Source organism: Archocentrus centrarchus, chromosome 10 (assembly GCF_007364275.1).
Source record: "Archocentrus centrarchus isolate MPI-CPG fArcCen1 chromosome 10, fArcCen1, whole genome shotgun sequence".
In the NCBI taxonomy this organism is placed as follows: Eukaryota; Metazoa; Chordata; class Actinopteri; order Cichliformes; family Cichlidae; genus Archocentrus; species Archocentrus centrarchus.
The window spans coordinates 2889979-2911253 of record NC_044355.1 but is presented as its reverse complement, the minus strand read 5'-3'; the positions used below and the strand labels follow the sequence as shown (position 1 = coordinate 2911253).

Genomic DNA, 21275 nt, shown 5'->3' with positions numbered 1-21275 from the left:
TGGATCCCCCCAAGGCTGTGTGCTCAGCCCTCTGCTGTACTCGCTGTACACCCATGACTGCGAGGCCACGTCAGAGTCCAACGTCATCATCAAGTTTGCTGACGACACTGCTGTTGTGGGACTAATCTCTCACAATGAGGAGACCGCCTACAGGAGAGAGGTCTCCCGCCTGGAGAACTGGTGCCAGGAGAACCACCTCCTGCTCAACGTCAGCAAAACAAAGGAACTGATCGTGGACTTCAGCAGGAAGCAGCAGAGGGACTACCATCCACTTGTCATCAGTGGTGCTGAGGTGGAAAGAGTGGACACCTTCAAATACCTGGGAGTGACCATCTCACAGGACCTGTCCTGGACTCATCACATAAACATCACTGTGAAGAAGGCCAGACAGCGTCTCTACCTCCTCAGGCGGCTGAGAGACTTCAAGCTCCCACTCAAGGTGCTCAGGAACTTTTACACCTGCACCATCGAGAGCATCATGCGTGGGAGCATCACCACCTGGATGGGAAACTGCACCAAGCAGGACTTCATGGCCCTAAAAAGGGTGGTTCGTTCAGCTGAACGGACCATCAGAACCACCCTCCCCAACCTGCAGGACATTTACACCAAGCAGTGCAGGCTGAGGGCCATGAAGATCCTAAAACAGCCCAGCCACCCTGGACACTCTCTCTTCTCCCTGCTCCCATCAGGCCGGCGTTACCGCTGCCTGAGGACTAAGACTGAAAGGTTGAAGAAGAGTTTTTACCCACAAGCCATCCGTCTGCTCAACTCTGAGCCCTAACTGGACCATTATTGCACAGTGTAAATATTATAATTTAAAAAGTGTGTATAGTGTATAGTATATAGAGTATAGTGTATAGTGTGAATTACTTTTTTTTAATTTTTATTCTTCTTATTTATATGTGTGTGTTTATTAGGTTGCAGGTACAAAATACATTTCACTGTGCATTGTACTGTGTATAACTGTGCATGTGACAAATAAACACTATCTTATCTTATCTTATCTAAAAAAAGAAAAAAAAAAAAAAAAGGAAATGTTCAACCATTTTACATCCAGTAATCCCAGCGTCTCACATCACAACCTGCCAATTTCAGTACGAGTCTAACTGTGTTGTCAGTGTGATCCATTAAGAGCTCTCAGGGGCCTAAACTTCCAGGAAAACTGCGAGTTTCTAGAAAACATTTAATCTTTTCTCGTGACCTGATGCTGCACTCATACGTGTAAATAATAAGTTCAACCAGGAAGGCCAGTACAAATCTTTGGACCATCCCAACTCCCTGCAATTCTTGCCTTTTTCATCATAAGTAATATCCCACTGATTTATTGTTCCTTTATTGTCTAACGTCTAAGCTTATTTCTTGACATTGCAAAAGATCATAAAGTAATGATACTATTTCAGCGTTTATTTATTACTGCATAAACACTGCAAAACTTGGCAAAAAAGTAAAACCTGATGCATGTAGTTGCAGGATTTACATCATTCAGTTTAAATGTTATAGTATTGATCCAACGCTGCTTAATTGACATTGAAGAATTGTTTAATTTTCTCTCTTTTTATTCATCTTAATCATAGTCAGCGGTTTCTCCTGGTTTCCAGAAACTCTTATCTCATTTTTTTATTTCATTGCATTACTCTCTAAGGCTTCAAACGGGCATTTTGCTTTGCTTGCCTACTTTCGGCTTATCTTCTTATCTCTGCAGCACTGTTTTCTCTCTTTCGCCTTTCCTTCCCCCCCCCCCCCCCCCCCCCCCCCCCCCCCCCCCCCAACCATGTGTTTCTTTCTCTCTCGCTTAGCGCTGTCCATAAATTGTTCGGTATTTACAGTATGTGGCCAGACGCCAGGTTTCCATTAGGTGCTCCGTTCCCCGGAGACGGCGCCGGTGGCCTGGGATGTGTTACCTTTGGATGGAGGGCAGCGGGGAGGGTGAGGGGGACAAGCATGTGAGGAAAGAGGGAGTAGGAAGTTTTTTTTTTTTTATTTTAAAAAGAGGGGAAGAGAGAGAGATTTGAGCAAGTATTTAAGGCAGAGAGATGAGAGATAGGGTGATAGTGAGGAAGGGAAAAAGGGAAATGGAGTGGGGATGAGATAAAAATCAGAAAGCTGAGGGAAGAGAAGGTAGATGCAAATAGCTTTTGCTAATTTGGTTGGTTGGTGTTCCACATACAGGGATTATTCTCATAATTAGTCTGCTGGTTTCAATTTTCATTAGATAACTAAGAATTTATCCTTCAAAAGATGAACAATGGAAACAGCTGGTTCCCAGAAACCGTGGTGACATTTGTGTAGCTTTTTGCAGCCCTGAAACTGATTTATTAAACATTATATGTATCATGAAACTGGTTTCTGTAATCAAGAGTTCAATGAAGCCTGTTTTTGTTGTGGAGAAGGACAATATCAACAGCGAAGGGTGCGAAGATGGAGTTCTGTAACTCCTAACAAGAATCAAAAGCCATACCTGGTTTAAATTTGTCTCCTTGGGTGGTGCTGCACCACTTCCAGCACAGCTGTTGCTTTTAGATTGCTCCCTGTATGTCCCATTCTGACCACTTGCTTTTTTGCTTCTGCAGTAGGCACTAGATCTCCTTCACTGTATCAAAGCTCGACCCTTCAATTTGAATTTCATTTTGGGAAAGCGGCTCTCAAGTTGCGGGGAGCTAAATCTGCTGGTGATGGGCAACAGCCGGCCTGGTGTTGCCCAAGTTTGAGGTTGAGTAGTGATGGAAGCTCTTCAGAGGTGCACAAGAAAACAGCTTTGAAGAAGAGCTCGAGCATATTTAAATCCTTTGTGGTTTTTGATTTTTATGTGCAGAGTCGGGGAACGTTCTGGATCCACTTGTAACCAGGCTTCCAGTCAGATTTTACGCTCACGTGTCACACACATCCTTGTGTTCAAAGAATTCAAAGTATTCAGTATTCAAAGTGGTTTCCACATTGTGATCATTTGTGAAATTCAGTCTTATGGGCACTGGAACTGAAAACTGTCTAACTAGAGCCTGTTCTCTCAGTGCAACAGTCAGTACAAATGAAACATAAGTGCAGAAACACATGTGGTTGCACCGTCTCGTGTCACCAGCGCACTTAAATATACCTTTGAAACTACTGCATGCAGATTTTACAGGATCCAGCCTACTGCCTTGTATATAGACACATTGTTTGACTTCCTACAAAACCTGGTTTCTCTCTTTTGTGCATGTGAATGTAATAAGAGAAAGCCAAGTGTGGGAGGACAGAAAAGCAGCGCAGCAGATAAAAAGAGATGGAGAAGAGAGAATGAGAGAGGGGGAGATGTAGAGAAGGAGGAACAAAAGCAGTATGAGAGCTGAAACATAAGGAAGGGAAGGAAGAAAGAATTGGTAACGAAGAAAGAGACAGGAAGGATGAAAAAAGGCTTTAGAGGCTTTTGGATGAGGCTCTCTCCTTCTTATCTGCTTTATCTCCTCCGGTTGTTCACTGCCGGACTCTCTCCCTCCCTTCCTCCCTCCCTCCCTTCCTCCCTCCTTCCATCTGTCAGACAGACAGCTGTTGGCAGACTCTCTCTGTTGTTCACTCTGTGCAGAGTCTCCCCAATTCAAGCCCTCGGTTCCTCCAACTCTTTCCAGATATGCTTTTATATTTCTGTCCTCTCTACCCGACCCCTGTCAACAGTTTGGAAGAACTTGACATTCTTTGCAATTTACTTGTGTGGTCAGAAAGTTAAAAAGGTCTTCCTGTGGGTTACACGAGAACATCAGTGACATCAGTGTGCAATCAGAGTTTGTTTGGTCTGTTGCACTTATTGTTGGCAGCGTGTTTGTATTTGAGCTGCCACACATTAAAGTGTATGATGTGAGTTTGAACTTTATGTTGGACTTACGGTGAACATTTATTAGTTCGGGCACTCGTTGTCCTCTGCCAGTAAGATGCACATATAGTTTACTTGATTGCATGTTATTGTTTGGATGATTGATAGCATTGAACCAGCGCTGTTTTACGCAACATTTTGACTGGATTCCAGACAACGTTTCGCTCTTCTAAATGTGCTTCAGCTAATAATATAAATACCTCCTTTTCTTCTTCAGCTATTTATTTTCCTGTTCACTTAGAAATATGATATGTGGGTATTTTTTAACAGTCATAGACAGAAATCCAGTACGCATCAGGCATGTGGTGCAACTATACCGTTTAAATCAAAGAGAGTGCCTTATTTGAATTTGATCGGTTTCTCCTTCTTCTCCTCCTTCTTCTCCTCCTCTTACTGCTCCTCCTTCTTCTCCTTCTTCTTCTCCTTCTTCTCCTCCTTCTTCTCCTCTTCCTTCTTCTCCTTCTTCTTCTCCTCATCCTTCTTCTCCTCCTTCTCCTTCTTCTTCTCCTGCTTCTCCTTCTTCTTCTCCTCCTCCTCCTCTTCACTGTCATCTGACCCATTTCCAGTGCTGCTCCTATTTTTGGGTCACTCAATGGAAGTTGGATGCAGGTGTCTGTGATGCCCCCACGGACCCCAAACACTGAACATCAGCTGTGTCGAGCTGTAGTTTATACTGAGGATCAGCAGTGATCATGAGATTTTGGGGCGCTGTCCATGTTTCAGAGACTAAACTGAATGAGTCTGCAGTATCCCGTGTATCAGAAATGCGATGAGGAGCACGCTTGTAGTTTCCATTTTTCATTTCTGACATTCACATTCTGTGAATTCATCACCAGGATTCTGCTCTAACATCCTGAAGGATCTGAGGGAGGACACTCAGCAGAACAGCACATGAGCGGCGCATCGAGTCTTTTCTCACCTGCCTTACTCACCAAATTTACCTCCCTGCATATTTGTCCTCTTCCCCAAAATTAAATTCAAGTTGAAGAATCGCCATTTTGACACGTTATCAAGTTCAGCACTTCTCACTGAGGCACAGTTGGAACGGGACAGAGGAGAACTTTGTAAACAGGATTAAAGCAGTCGAGGTGCACGAGAAGAACGTGAGAGGGAAAATGTCAGAATTGAATTTTCACCTTTTTTGTTTTGTTTTGTTTATGGGCAGAATATCCAAACATCTTGATCAGATTGCATATGTCTGTCTTAAAGTGCCTGATGAAACACTGAACACTTGTATTACCTGCAATAAGCAGGTTCTTAAAGTTCTCTTAAATTGATTGTGAATTTCAAGATAATTTAGTTTTAATCTGAGAACACTAATGATGAACTTAGATAGATAGATACTTTATTGATCCCGAATTTATGAAATGTCAGGGAGTTTGATGTATTTTATTTTGAAAGTATTTTGGAAAAAGAGAAACTTGTTATAGAGCTGCATGGTTAACCTAACTTAGTAACTGTTTTTCATCTTTACCTTTGCTGAAGAAAGAAACCCCAGAAGTTATTGTATTACCTTCCTCACGCCCTCATTCCAGGTCCGTTGGTCGGATGTTGGCGGGATGGAAGAAGTGAAGCAAAAACTGAAGCAAGCTGTGGAGTGGCCTCTGAAGCACCCAGAGGCCTTCACCCGCATGGGGATCCAGCCCCCTAAAGGAGTTCTTCTCTACGGGCCCCCGGGCTGCTCGAAGACTATGATTGCCAAGGCTCTGGCTAATGAAAGTGGGCTCAACTTTCTGGCTATTAAAGTGAGTTTTTCCATTAAATCTTAATTTTGCTGCCCCCCCCCCCCCCCCCCCCCCCCCCCCCCCAGAGAAGTATCCTTTACTGTCTTTCCCTAGACAAGATTAAAAAAAAAAAAAGGATTTTGCTTTCCTGGTGTGCAATGGATGATGAGTTGAAATCAAAAAAGGCACTGGGCAAAAGCTTGCTGTTTTTCCAAACTTTCATACATAAATATGAACAAATAATGTTTTACAGATGTGCCTCTTCATATCATATTCTTGGTTGAGTGCCCTGCCAAAACACTGCACATGACTCAGCCATTAGTTAGATGATGGGTGATTTGTTGAATCAATCTCAGCTCACAGTCCAAGCCTTTTTAGCTCAACCTCTGTAACAACATTGTTTATATACGTTGCACTGTCATTCCTCCAGAAACCAACTGAAAGAACTTATTGAAATTACGGTGTTTGTGGTCAAACCGCTTTAACCCCTAACATGCATGTTTTTCCCCTTATTTTGCCTTTAGTAGACACCTTAAAAAAAATTATTTAGTTCCACACTGGCAGACATATACTGTGCAAAAAAAAAAAAATTAAAGGAACACTTTTTTAATCAGATTATACCTGAGCTGCTTTGGTGTTAATGACATTAACAACAGGTGCAGCAGAGGGGCAACAACCCCCCAGAACAGGGATGGTTTTACAGGTGGAGGACACTGACATTTTTTGGACCCTTCTCGTCTTTTCTGACAGTTTTTTTTTTTTTTATACTAGTTCTGCATTTGGCTAGGGTCAGTGTCACTGCTGGTAGCATGAGGCCATACCTGGACACTACAGAAGTTGTACAGGTTGTTCACAGGCTGTGCACAGGTTTGCTGTGTCTCCCAGCACAGTCTTAAGAGCATGGAGGAGATTCCAGGAGACAGGCGGTTAGTTTGGGAGAGCTGGACAGGCCGTAGAAGGTCCTTAACCCATCAGCAGGACTGGTATCTGCTCCTTTGTGCGAAGAGGAACAGGATGAGCGCTGCCAGAGCTACGAAATGACCTCCAGCAGCCACTGGTGTGAGTGTCTCTGAACAAACAACAGAAGCAGACTTTCTGAGGGCCCAACGTCCTCTAATGGGCCCTGTGCTCGCTGCCCGGCACCGTGGAGCCCGATTGGCATTTGCCATGAACACCAGAATTGGCAGGTCCACCACTGGTGCCCTGTGCTTTTCACCCAATGTCAGACCCTACGCTGGTGCAGTGGGTCCTGGGTTCCTCCTGGTTCACAGTAATGACCGGCCTCATATGGGGAGAGTATGCAGGCAGTTTCTGGAGGATGAAGGAGGTGATACCACTGACTGACCCTCATGCTCACCTGACATAATCCAATAGAGCACCTCTGGGACATTATGTTTCTGTCCATCTGATGTCACCAGGTTGCACCTCAGACTGTCCAGGAGCTCAGTGATGCCCTGGTCCAGATAGTGGAGTACATCCCCCAGGACACCAGCTAATGTATAGCTAACATGGGGCATCCACAGACTGTGTGGATGCATTGCATAGACACAGATACCAGCTTATTTGTGACAAGAAACAAATAAAACATTAGAATTTCACTCACTCAGACCTGATAATTGCATTAAAATGCTCCTAAAAGCAGCAAAACCACAAACACAGATGGGCAGTCCACTTAGCAGACAGTTAGCTCCAGTCTGTCAGCGGGATTTCAGAGATAAATGAACATCGAGATATCGTGTGTGTTGAAGTAGTGGTGGTGGTGATGTTTCCCTAATGACCTGAAGGCAGATTGGCTGGCCAGCTTCCTCTGCACAGGCCTTCCTTGTTTGCCCTTTGACCCTGTGTTTGTCCTCTTTCATTCATCACTCTATCTTCTCAGCCACCCCCACCGTTAGCCTCGCTTCCCTCCGTCCAGGCGTGGTTGACAGAGATTGATTGATCAACCTGTTGAATTGTTATCAGTGAATATTTTTAAAGAACGTTGCCATGCAGGCAGGAAGCCGAGACAGAAGCTCTCATCTGCCCCCGTTAAGTCAGCAGCAAATGTAGATTTGAACTGCACCTTCTTCACCTGACTCAAATCCTGTTGCAAACGTCTGGGATCGAGGGAAGGCGGTGTTCCTGTTGGCGTGCTATTTGGGGATCTGTGGTGGCTGCTTTAGTAAAAGTTGATCGTGAACAGATCCAGGATGGAAGGGTCATGGCAGCTGCTGAAAAACAAATGATGGCTCAGATTCAGAGTAAACAAATGCACTCTCAATAATTCCTCTGGAAAATGCTAAACTTGCTTTTCCCTCATTCAAACATTTGGGTTCAATGTTCAATAACATTTTAATGGAGCAAATGTAATCCAGAGGAATAGGAGTAGTTTAATGTTTGTGCACGCAGTTTAGTCCTGGAGACTATTTTTAGTGTTTGATACAAAAGCTGAGAGAGTTATACAATAATCTTGTGCTGCAAGTTTCAAGTCATCACAAAGAGAATCTGCTCGCTGAGAAGGGCAAAAACATCCTGTCCCTCCTGCTGAAAGCCACACTTCACCATCTGCAATAACACTATCAGGTTTTTCCAGAGTGGCGGTTGCTTTGACACAGATACTTTATCCAGATTTAAATGTGGATACTTTAAGGCTCAGCCTGTTTCCCCTGTGTGAAAAGCCCTATTATCATCTTGTCAATTTCAGTTTCCTGTCACTGCAGCCACTCTCTCTCTCTCACACACACACACACACACACACACGCACAGACTGTGTATCTCTACGGTGTCAGTGGTTTTAAACTCACCATGTCCACCCTTTGGCTCTACCACAGAGAGTGAGGAACCGGGGATTAATGAGTCAACCTCCTCACTTACTGCAGGAGACAAAGGGGCTGGGAGTTAAGTGTCGTCTCCTCCGTCAGCCCAGAGGTGTTGAAAGGGTGGATTGCAGTGGAGGAAGTTCTTCTGAGGTTTGAGTGGATGTTTATCTGCTCTGTGCGAGGGGGAGATGAGGCAGAAAAGGACTCAAATTAAGAAGAAGGGAGAGTGCTGGAAGTTTATTTAGTAGTAATTTGAGTAAAAGTAGTCCTGATAGCAGTTTAACTAGAATTATATGAAATGGCTGCATTTTTTTTTTTTTTTTTAGAGTCCACAATTCCCTCATCCACACTGAAATGCCGGAAAAGGCTTAATCTCTGTCCTTTTTTGTCAGGAAATAACAAACTTATGCTTTACAGTAATTATCTGTTTGGACAAGCAGGTTGTTATGCCAAATGTCTGACAAAATCAGTGCACTACACTAGTATACTGACATTAAAAATGAGTGTCAGCGGTATGTTTTCTTAGTAAAGTATTAGTAGCTCTACAGCATTTAATCATATCTGAGTAGATTTCATATTTTTTTTGTAAAAACCAAGATGCATCTGTCCAAAAAAACCCCGTTCAAGCATCTCTGGTTTTAGGCTGACGGGAGGCCAAAAATGGAGAGGAGGGGAAAAAAATATCTCAAACATAATCAGCACAGTGTGGATGTGGTCTTAGCAGCAGTGGTATCTGGAGAAATTGGTGTCTTCCAGTTGGAAGAAACTGCAACTAAATGGAAATAAAATGCTCATTTATCACTGTCAGCAAGGCTGGGTAAAAACCTTGACAAATTTGGCTGCCGTCCTGCGCGCAGTTTTGATCTGGCTGAGCCGACGCACCGCTCGGGTTTTTTTTTTTTTTTTGGTTACAAACCTTAAATTTTATCTGTGCGAATGTTTTATTTGGTACGCTGCGCTGCCAGCTGTAGTTGCAGCGACAGTTATAGTGATGTTTATAGCTGGTGCTGGTAGCACTGTTGTACAGTGACAGAGGAGGCAGCCGTAGAAAAACAATATTCACAGAGTGGATAATGTTTATTTGCCAAGTGAACCGCAGGTGTTACATAAAGCAGTACACAATGTACAGTAAACACTGAGACAGTACTGTGGGGTCACACACCCACACATACTGCTGTATTCTGTGACATTCTTACACTGTATCATCATTGTTTGTTTTTCCCTGTACTCTTTGTAGCCTCCAAATGATGTGACAGAAGAGCAGCTGCTTCTGTGGTCTCAGTTCAAACAGCTATGCTAACGGGAGGAAGCTTCAGGATAAAAAGAAAAATAGGATGATTAGGCATAAAAGTGCCAGTGATGAATCAGTGTGTCTTTAGTATTAGTTAATATAATACAGTGGCATGTTAAGGTGTAAATGTATCACGATTTAGACTGACTTAAATACCTCTGAACTTTTCTTTTAGGGCCCAGAATTACTGAGTAAATACGTCGGGGAGTCTGAACGAGCTGTGAGAGAGGTATGTGCATTTAACATCTTTCATTATTATCATATATATATTCATGTTATGTTGGCAGAAAGGTGTGAGTCTGGTTGATTTCCTGGACTCTTGATTTCCTCCGTCCCCGCTCTGGATATTTTTGGCTGTTTGCGTCATGAAAGGATGACCTGAGATGTAATTCATGGCATTAATGAGTGTTGTATTTCCTCTGTGTGTTTGTGCGCACTTCTGGCTGGGAATGATTCACAAGTCCGGTTAAACATTTGTCCTGTTTTCCTCTCTTCCATTGTTGCTGACGCTGCTTGCAGGTGTTTCGGAAGGCGAGGGCCGTCGCTCCCTCCATCGTCTTCTTTGACGAGATTGATGCTCTCGCGAGTGAAAGAGGAAGGTACAGCGTGTTCTTTTCATAACTGTCCTACATAATAACAGCCCCCCCCCCCCCCCCCCCAAGAGTACTCAGGTAATTTCTCATTATTCACTGCTGCTCCTGTTCTGTGTTTACTATTTTCAGCTCTGTGTTCATTCCTTGTGCAGCCACGATGATGCACAATCATCGCTGTGGTCGGCTTTAATTTACCAGCCGCAGTCTCTGTCCCCACAGATCTCACAGTTAATTCATTTGATGGCTGGAGCAAACATCCCAGAAAGTCTGCATGACTGCACGAGTCAGCCACTCAGTTCTCATGATGTCTCCTCAGACTTTTGTGGCGTTTCAATCCCGGTGAACACAGAGCACGGTCTTGTCTGGAGGAGCTTTAGTGGGATGGCACTGGGAACATCTGTGGCTTAAAGGAAAGAGGACGAGGGAGGGGGGGGAGAGTGGACAGAGGACAGGGGCCGGAGGCGCACAAACACTTCATTGTGCCCTTCCATGGCAGATGGGGAAGGCCAAATATGCATGCTTCCTGGTAAAGCGGCCGATGAGACGAAGTCGTAGGAAGAAGTAGAGAAAGGCCACTGGGCAGTCTTTGTAACCTTTGTAAGCGGGCCTTTGGTCAAAGCATCACATGCTGCATCTAAGGCAAAACATATTTTGATAACTCCACTTTTGTAGAGAGATTGAGTTAACTTCCTATATTTTATTCCTGTAATCCCACTTCCTATACTTGATAAGCTGGGCCTTACAGTAGGCTGTGCTTTAGCGTTTCTGTGCAGTGAGTTATAATTCAGTCTTGGTTCTTTTCCAGCAATCAGGATACAGGATATACTATTGCAACTTGCATTCATCAGTCATTTATATGCCAGTGGGACTGACAAGCTTTCTTTGCTTTTACAATATGATTGAGCTTCTCCTTCTCATTATCTTGATGTCCAATTTTGTGATTGATCTCAACGAGAACCAACTCTCGATTGACGCAGGTCTGGATGTGTGCCTCGAGACCGCTCGCCGTTTTAAAAATGCACTCAGTGCTGATCTGTAACGGTTATTTATTGGTCTTCACTTCCTGCCGTGTTTAATCAATGAAGTGGCTCATGCATACCGGCAAGAATTTAAAACTGTTGACACAATCAGTCTTTGCCGGACTCCGTGTGTGTGTGTGTGTGTGTGTGTGTGTGTGTGGCAGATGAGAAGCACCTGTAAATCTGTCAGCCTACCTGCCATGAGTCTAAACTGGTGGAATGAAATGAAGAAGACAGAAGGAAGGCAGGAAGAGAAGCAGAGACTGATAGAGAGTGATTAAGAAAAAAATGTTAGAGGTTAAAGAAAAATATGGTTATAGTTGGATTCATTTCTCTTTCTTCTGAATCACCTATTAATGCTTTCTCTGCTTTCCTTTCAACCATCTCCAGTATTTTGCTTTTTTTTTGCTTTTATCATCCTGTCCTGAGCTTGTTGTTTGTTTGCTTTTTTTACTCATTACTTTTTTTCAGTTTCTTCTTCCCTGATCACCTTTCCTCCTTTTCTCTTCAAACTACCGTGGTAATCCACTGCATCCTCCTCGGTATCTCCCCACACCCAAACACTCTTTCTTTCTCGCTCTCTCTTCTGTCCCACCGCCCCCTTTTCTCTCTCCCTTCATATCTCAGTGACAGAGCTCTTTTGTGTTCCTCTGCAGCCTCGTCTGTGCTAATGACGTCTGGCACTTCCGCTGGCCCTGTCAACAGAGACTGTGTGTGTGTGTGTGTGTGTGTGTGTGTGTGTGTGTGTGTGTGTGTGTGTGTGTGTGTGTGTGTGTGTGTGAGAGAGAGAGCTGTCTGCTCTGTGCTGTGGAAAATAACCACCTTGTTATGCGGTGACTAATGCAACGGTGAGGTTTTTTTTTTTTTTAACGATATGGCCGCTGATGTTCTATTATTCAGTTCCTCTGCACCGTAGAGCTCCATTGTTGACCAAAAACTCATCCAAACATCAAGAATTCCAATTATTGCAGTGGGTGACATGGTCCTTCACTGCCATGGGTTTGTTTGGGGAAAAAAATGGTTTCCAGCCATTCTAGTAAAATGCATATGAAGCCTTAAATGGCTTAGCCTGGTCATTTATTGGATCATTTCAAATTTGGAGGCTGATTAAATCTTTAAATATTCCCCATTTAGCCCAAAGGGAGCAGCCTGTCTCATTATTTTTTAACCCCTCTCTGGCTCATTTTGCGTAGAGCATCTTGATAATTTGAATTACCTCGAATGAAATCAAATACTTGCATGGTTCAGCGTTTGTCTTCTACATCACCTGGAGTTCAGGTGAGGCGCAATATTTACAAGTCCAAACAAAGGAGCATATTTATCATCCAAAGAAGAGCTGCTTTATTATAGAGGGATTGCCTGTTTTCTGTTGCCTTGTTTTGAGTTCAGTTTAATACGTCATTGGCAAGAGAGCTCGCTTCTGCTGCCAGAGTTTTTGAAAGAAGTATTGTGCTAATGAAAGTGCCTGCTCGCAGGATGTCAAATGTTCCCTTCAAGTACTCAAGTACTGGCAAATTTTCCTGATTATGTAGTACTGTAAATATTGTGATGGATGATAAAGTTTTTAGGCATGTCTTGTACTGCTCTCCTGAGAGTAAAAGGTTGAATTCTTCTACATGTCTGCATCATCTATCCTCCCATTCATCCATCACACATGTAACTCCATTATCCCTTATCTTTCTTTTCTCTGCATTTCCTCCTTTTTCACCTTTATACCTTTACGGGTCATGATGTTCTTCCTCCCTTCCATCCATCATTTAGCTATATTGCATCACTTAACACTCAGTAATTCAATAATTAAATTTTTGCCAGATCCCAGATAATTTATATACGTCCTTTCCTGTCTCTGTTATCCATTTAATCATCCAACCACACATCACTTTCTTCCCTCTTTCCATCTTCTTTCACTCATCCATCTTATGATCTCCTCCACCCCTTCAGCTCCTCGGGTTCCAGTGGTGTGGGGGACCGGGTCCTGGCTCAGCTCCTGACAGAGATGGACGGCATCGAGCAGCTCAGGGATGTCACTGTGCTGGCCGCCACCAACCGGCCTGACATGATCGATAAGGTAAGCAGACGCCGGCTCTCTGTCTTCATCTCGCCATCCTCCTCTTTGGTCCGTGATTGATAAGGTTGAGGAGATGTTTAGTTTGTCTCCCTTGTCTACTCCTCTCCCTCGCTTACTTTGTTGTACATGATTGATAAGGTTAAAGGCCGCTCGGGTCAATCTGTCTTCCATGACTTGCTCTTTGGATGCTGATGTTGTCAGTATGTCATTGTGCACTTTATATGGTTTCGGTTGCACGCGTAATAAATCATTTGAAGTAACTTAATCTACCTTGCTGCTGCTGCTGCTGCTGCTGCTTTAGTTTAGTTTGGTGGACTAAAGGCTAAATTCTCAGAGAAAATCCTGTTTGCTTCATCTTCATCTTTTAACCACACGTTGGGAACATTAATTGGGCTCAAGCCACTGAACAACTACAACCATTTTACCTCCAATACGCTTCATTTAAACTCACTAAAGGTCATGCATTTGTCTCGTCTTCCTTACTGCTTCCTCTCCCTGACAATTTGAAATAAGGGAGATCATACCATCAGTCGTATTCCTCAGCCTCCCTCCGCTTTCTATTTTTCTACCCTTTTATCTCCCTCTTTCTCTTTTCTCCACAAAACCTTTGTTTGGTATCCACCCATCTCTGTCTTAATGAAATTTCCTGAGTGCTGATCAAAGACAGAGTCTGTGCCTTGTCAAAAAAAAGGACACAGGAAAGGAGAATGTCACGGCGCTCTTTAAGCTGCTGCTCAGGCAGCTGTTTGTCTCTGTTTTTCTTGGGTCTCCTCCTATATTGAGTTTAAAAGCACTTTCATATCACTAATTTTAAAAGAAGCTGCGATATCCTAAATTAAAATAGCCAATATTAAATATTAAGCATTGTTGAGTTAAGTAAACAGGAAGAACCCACACCAGGTCAGCAATCCATTTTTTTTTAAGCTGTTGATTAGTTGTGGTTATAAACTAGTTACAATGTAGAGATTTTGGATCAAACACTGTAGCCCACTCGTGGTGAACTGGTCCATCGCTGTGGTCGGTATGACGGCAACTTCCTCCACCTGTGCGACTGATTGCAGCCTCATTTCAAGCTCCATTATTGGTACGCATGTTAAAACAGGCTAAGCATATAGCTGCGTGTCTTTGTGTGAATGTGTGTGTGAAGAAGAGGAAGAGAAAGAAACTCTATTAACAGTAGGCAGGGGGTCAAGCCCCTGGGTGCACAGATGGGAAACCCCAGGCGTCCTTCCACAAGCTGGCCTCCCTCTCAGGAAGTGGTCTCCCGTGCAGCTGAGAAATCAGATTACCTCCTCCTGCTCATGTCCCCCACTGAGTGTGTGTGTGTGTGTGTGTTTGCTTGTGTAATGTGTGTTTTTTATAGGGTTCAAGTCATTTGAATGAGGAACCCTCATTGGGAACGGAAACTGCCAAATGGGCAGATAGGCACCCCGCATTGACCCCCTACGATTTTAGCACCCTGCCCTTCTTTACTGCTCATCCGCCACCACCGGAGATGGGTAGACATTTCCATGCCAATGGCAGGATATGATGGGACAAATGAAGATTAATGGGACGCCTTGGTGTCAATGAAGTTATTGTGGGCTGTTAGAGGTGCAGAGGAGGCCTCCTGGGGGCCTCAACTGTTTGACGGACAGAGTGGGTGGGATGGATGGCGAGAGAAAGAGAGTCGAGAAAGTGGCGTTTGCTTTAGCTTGAAAGGAGCAGGCCTGTTGTCCATCTCTCAGCAGCTCCTACACAACATTTTAGGTTTCAGTTTTTTATCAAGTTGTTTCAGTGCTCCCCGTCTGTGCCAGAATAGCTTTTCTTTGAATGAGTGAAAGAACTGTAACACAGCTTTGGTACCAACCTTGGTGGGGCTACCACCAACAGTCCAAGATGGCGGCAGTGCATGCAAACATTAGTAAACCTGTAAAACCTGCAGTCTGAACTGCCACAGTTGCGCGTTTGTGACTAAACCATTTGCAGCGCATTAACCAGGCTCTGTCTGGGAACGTGCTGCAGCTGAGTTTTGATGTGCAGGAAAAAAACCAAGCATTTCGCTGTATTGTTAGTGATGCTTGAATGGCTCCACCTCGCTAAGGTGCAAAACAAATCTTGTTTTTCCTTGCTCCTCTGACTTTACTACTGGAATGTGCTCAACTCGGACTGCTGAGCCGCGGTTCCAAGCGAGCTGAAAATGTGATGTCAGCAGAATGCATGCCACTGATTGGCCAGGCAGTGATGTCACTAGATGAGGGAATCAAACCTGCTGTTTTTGAAACTCTGCAAAAAAAAAGGGAAATGGCTACACACTAACCAACGCTGATGACAGAATCCAGAGTGAGATAGACAGAGTGACTGTTTGTGTTTGTGTCATATACAGATGATGTCAGGCCGCCTTGCTGAGGCAGTACTCAATTGTAATGGAAAACAAGCAAAACTGAGTACAACAGAGTAGACTTGAGTTGAGCTGAGTAGGTACCAGTGGAAAAGAGGGATATATGTTGCATTGACACAAGCCCGTTCAGTACCAACATTTCCTCCTATGCATTTCTGATGGCATCTTCTGCCGCCATTTTTCAAATAGACTGGAAGTCAGTGGATCACCTCAAAGGGAGAAACTCCATTGCCAACTAGTGTTTTGGCAGTGAAATTGCAAAGCATCAGAGGCGCACAGGTGTAAATGCTGGCAGCAGCACAGGCGGCTTGTGTAGGCTACGTCGTAGATTTAACAACGTAAGAGTTGAGAAGTGAAACAGGCTTAAACTTGTGTAACAAAGGCACGTTGTCCTTTTGCATGAGCATTAAGTTTCGCAACTTTCTGTTGCTTTTATATCACATCATGATACGTGTGACCCTGTATGTAAAACATACAAATGCAGCTGATTTAAACAAAAAATAACTGCAGCAATTGCAAATGCAGTTTTCCCACAAACACACAGCATGGATGAACAGAATGTACATTATTACTTTGTCACAGCTGTGGGCAAACAGGGAGAGGCTGCTCTCGTCCCAAACGCATACAATAAAGTCCCATTTACATCACCTTTTCATTCATATCTCACTGTGTAAGAAAATGCCATAAAGGTATACTGTGGTCGATGGAAGTAGGTTTGTCAATTCCTCTGCATGATAACAGGTCACCAAACACCCCACCCCCACCCCCACCCCCTGCTGCCCCCTCCACCTTAAAAAAACTCTCACACTTCCTCTTTCCTTTGTATTGCACCAATCACCCCGGCCCACCTCTGACCCACCACGACTGAGCTGTGGTGATTGATTAGCACCACCAGGAATATTTATCCAGCCTGTTCTAGTAGGAAGAACCCCTGTCACTCTGTTTGTTGAACGCACAAACACACAATCAACCCACAAGTCCCTTTTTTTTGTTGTTGTTGTTGTTGTTGTTGGTCTAAAATCATGTTTTTATAGTTTTTCCTGTTACAGTTTGTCTTTGCTGTGAACCCATGGTTGACTTTTGGCACAGAAAGTTAGTGTTGGTCTGTTGTTTCACTGAAAAGCCCATTTGTTTGCCCTAATGTGTGCCGAGGCTTTATCAGGAGGCAGGAGTACTTACAGTGGAGAAGATTGCTAGCAGATGGGTCTTTGTTTGTGACCAGAAGTTACCAACTGGGCTCTTATCTGATCAGGGGGCCAAAACAAAACAGAGGCAATAGAATTAGGATTGAAAGGACAGCATGTCTGCGTTGCTTTGCAGTGTTGCAGGGGAAATTACACTGGGTGCTTTTCACAGGTTCAAAGTGAGGACTTTATCCTTGACTTTTGACAGGAATATGGGATGGCATTATTAAGAAAAACTATTAAGAAAAAAAAAAGTCCATTATGGTTATCAAAAGATTTTTTTTCTTTGACTAAATTACATTAAACAACAATGAGACAATGTCATTATATTACTTCCATGCTATTAATCTTCCTTTTAAACACTGTTGGCGCTTGATAAAAACATACAAGTCTCATCATTCTTTGCTTTCAGCCACAAACAGCATGATTCAGATAGACACATTTTATCTGCCAGATTATAGTAAACCATAAGAGTTCACTCAGGTTTCACATACTTGGACTTTAGGCAGTAACATTATGCAGATTTCAGCTATTATTAGACACTAGTGTACTTTAAATATTCATATTTTGGAGATAAAGTGTTGGTGCACCCACCAACTTACAAATTTCCACCTACACCAGTTTCCTCTCTTTCACAATCACACGAAGATCATTTATGACTCAAAAATGATCCGTCGAGTCACGATGTGACCATCGGAGCACAGAACACAGCGTCCCGCGGCAGCCATTCGTCATCCAGCCTTTTTTGTTGGTGTCATTTTCCGAGGTTTGAAATGTGTTAACCTCCAGATCACGGTGTCTTTGAGTCACTGCCCGCTGATGCCGTGCATCAGGGTTTCTGCCCTCTCACGTTGCTGTAGTTTGGCTTCTGAACAGGAGATGGTGCCAAAACTGAGAGGAGTCGGGTTTCTTGACAGTTCTTCTCAAAACTTGTCAATCCTAAAAACTATAAACCCGCAAAAAATGTTCAAATGTGACTTTTTGGTGCTCGGAGGATCATGCTAGAAACCTTTAAGGTTATGAATTAAATTCCCACTGTGGCTGGTAACAGCAGGAAGTATGTGACACAGAATCCATTTTACCATATGAAAACTGAAAAGCTGAATTATATTTAAAGAAAGTATACTTCTTATATTAATTAATGCCATGTGCTGTTTAATAATGGTGCTTCTTTAAATTTAGCAGTAGCTGTTCTGTGTAATGTTTTTGGTATTTTCCCCACATGATGTGTGGCGCGGTAACGTGAGGATGCTGGCTTGTTCGGCGTTTCATGAACCTCCACGGTTTTGTGGTTGTGTTGTTTTTAACAATCTTGTAATACCAATAACTGACCTTATCATTGTGTAATGTGACAGCCACCATTCATGATTGTAGCTTTTTCTTCTTTGTGTAGAAAGTGTGGTCCTTTCTTCTCCAAAATCCACAAAATTCAACATTAAAAATCTTGTAAGCAGATAAAAATTTAAAAAAGCTACATTTTAATTTCATGCGTGTGACAGTGCATCTGACCCCACTTTTTAACAAGTATATGGAGCGCGTTGATCAAAGTCCGTTCATTAAGCCGATCTGTGGCCTACTGGGTTTCAGCAGGAGTCACACAAAGTAAACACTTGACATCAGGCCAGTTTGAGCAGCCTGAACATCTGCCAGTGTTTTCTCAGCCAGTCTGGATGTTGCTAATTGTAATCACAGTTGAATTCCAGCAGACTGTAATTAGTGAGCCACTTGTTAAATATTCAGGCATTAGTTAAGTGTAGCTTTGATTCTCCCTCCTCTCTTTCTCTCTCCTTCATTCAGAGCTCGTGTCAGTGCTCCTGTGCCTGCTGTGGTTTTTCCTTTCATCAGCGCAGGCCACTGTGCCGCATCTCAATCAGCGTCCAGTGATTTATGCTTTTATTATCACCTGTCTAGTGAACCTGAAAGGTAGCGTCTCCCACCTCGTGAAATGAAAAAGCATATATTTTCATGTCGAGATGGAAACTCCTTTTTATATTTGAGTTGATCTGTTGCTCTGTGTGTTATGTATCGGAAACATTTATAGATTGTTTCCTTTTTCTTTCAGATCAATCATCCAAAACCTAAAGATATTCAGACAAAATATGCCAAAATATGATCTGAAAATAATCAGCATTTTAACTTTATCTTCATTCATTACAGTGGCAGATATTGGAAACAGTAAATCATTTTTATACTATTAATTATGCTTGAATGGGCAAATTCCATCTCAACCATGGAAGCCACCTCAGGGTACTTTTAGTAGCTGCACTGGGGCTTTTGAAGAGTTTTTGAAGACACACAAAACCCAGCCTCAGTGTGCACCCAATGCCGGTCCAAAGCCCGGATAAATTGGAGGGTTGCATCAGGAAGGGCATCTGGTGAAGGGATATGGGTGCAGCTGAAAGTACCTTCTTCTACCGGAGATTCTGAAGGTATCGCTTGCAGTTTTGCTCTGTTTTCATGGGATTGTAGATGTTTAACTCCCCAGTTTTCCAGGCACCCTTTGTTTATGTTATCTTAAAAGATAACTCTTGACTATTCCCGACCTTATTAACATCATCTGGCATCCACATTGGCCTTGTTATATTTTTCTGTCAGTTAATTATTTGACTCGTTTTAGTTTTAGCGGTAAATCTGAGTCTGAGGTAAAAGTAACCTAAAGAAAAAGCCTTAAAAATGCATACGTCTGAACCATGCTGTGCTTTTGCCTGTGTGAGCTGGCTCTTATGAATACCCCTTAATTCCTTCTTCCATAAAGACTGTACATTAAGGCTTTCTCCACCTAAAGCCTCTCTTGAACACTCAAAACATTTCAGTCTTTGTTATGTGGCCTCACAACAGGGCAGCGGAGGATCTTCAGAGTTTCTCTCTGTGAATACCTTTTGTTTTGCCTTTTCTTTGGCAGAAACCTCCACCTGAGCCGTGCCTCCACTCAACAGGAAACTACCCTTAGCTAAAAGACCGGCTATAAGCCAGGCAGTCAAAACAGGCCATATTTTATTTTGTGTTGGCCTGACGTTATCATCTCCCAAGCTTTGCTCTCCTCTCGTGACGAGCCAAGCATGATGGAATCTCTATTGGTGCTGTCTTAAAGGATTAGAGCTTATTCACTGTTTTTTCCTGACTGCACAGTTCTGAATAGAGCCCCGCTGCCACAGTTCAGAGTGTCCTACTGAAGCTAAGCTGAGCTGTTGATATCTACCCTTCAAAATGTCGGGTTTTTTGTTTGTTTGTTTGTTTGAGATGAGGTATTTTCAGGTCTCAGTTATGTTTCTAAGATTTGGTAATGAGAATGCAGAGTGAGAGTTTTGACCTGCGGCTCAGTAAAGCTACAGTAACCGGAAAAAAAAAAAAAGTGCTTGAGTTTGTCTTTGCAAACAAGTAATGAGATACCACCTAGGGATGGACGATCTCTGGGAAGCTGCATGTGTGTGTGTGCGTGTGTGTTTGTGTGTTTGGGCACTGGGGGAGCAAGATCCCCAGGCAAGTATCAAACTTCAAGGGCTGTATTAGTGTCAGCTTACACATGTGTGCATCCAAGAATATCATCGCAAAAAGCCTCCAATCCAAGCAGGCCCTGAAAATCCTGCAGGACCACAATTTGGTTATCCAAGACTAAACTCAAGGAGAGTTTTATACACAGAAAGTTTCTTTTCTGATTAAAGAGCAACCTTAAAACTTATTTTTTTAAATATATAAATTAAAACATGTGGTAAGGAACTGCAGGTTTTTTTTGTTATTGCTTGTATCTTACATTTATCAGTGTGTGTGTGTGTGCGTGTGTGTGTTTTAAATTCTTCTTCCTGCAACTGAGCAAAAGCAAAAAAGACATGAGGATGGGAGAGGGAGGTGTGCGGGGGGGTGGGGGGGGGGGTGGAAAGGAGGGAGTAAGGGAGGGGTAGGGAGGAAATGAGGGCTCTTTGTGCTCTGCTACCTGGCAGACATCTCCAGCATGTGTCGTCTTGCCTCTTGGCAAGCCGAGACCACCGGCGCCCTTGGAATGCTCTCAGTTCAGGAAATCTCGTTTATTCTCATAAATGCTACTCCTAACCCCTCTCCTGCAATACTGCTGAAGAGCTTGCATATTTTTTTCCTCTCTTTCATTTTAGTGTTTCTGTCTTCTGCAGTATTTCATTTGTTCTTTTTCTTCTTTAAGTCTTTGTGAAATTTACACCATGAAAGAAGGCTTTATCCTTGTTCTTCTCCACCAACGAGCACGATAAATACACGATTTTCAAGTCCATCATTAACTAGCGTGTCCTTGTATAAATGTTTATCTTCCTGTTCTGCTTCTGATATCTGATAAACATTGCAAACATCTACCAAAACAGTGGTATTTGCCAGGCTGGCTCAGCCAGATGGATGCTCTGTTTTGTT

At 43.2% G+C, this 21275-nt stretch overlaps 1 protein-coding gene across 1 annotated transcript in view; it reads left to right on the top strand.

Moving 5' to 3' along the window:
* Positions 1 to 21275, top strand: part of afg2a (AFG2 AAA ATPase homolog A) — a 110567-nt gene that overhangs the window by 26346 nt on the left and 62946 nt on the right. The window contains exons 12-15 of the mRNA XM_030739292.1: positions 5380 to 5589; positions 9833 to 9886; positions 10177 to 10256; positions 13211 to 13337. Coding sequence (XP_030595152.1) covers positions 5380 to 5589; positions 9833 to 9886; positions 10177 to 10256; positions 13211 to 13337 — 471 coding nt within the window. The remainder of the gene's footprint in view (positions 1 to 5379; positions 5590 to 9832; positions 9887 to 10176; positions 10257 to 13210; positions 13338 to 21275) is intronic.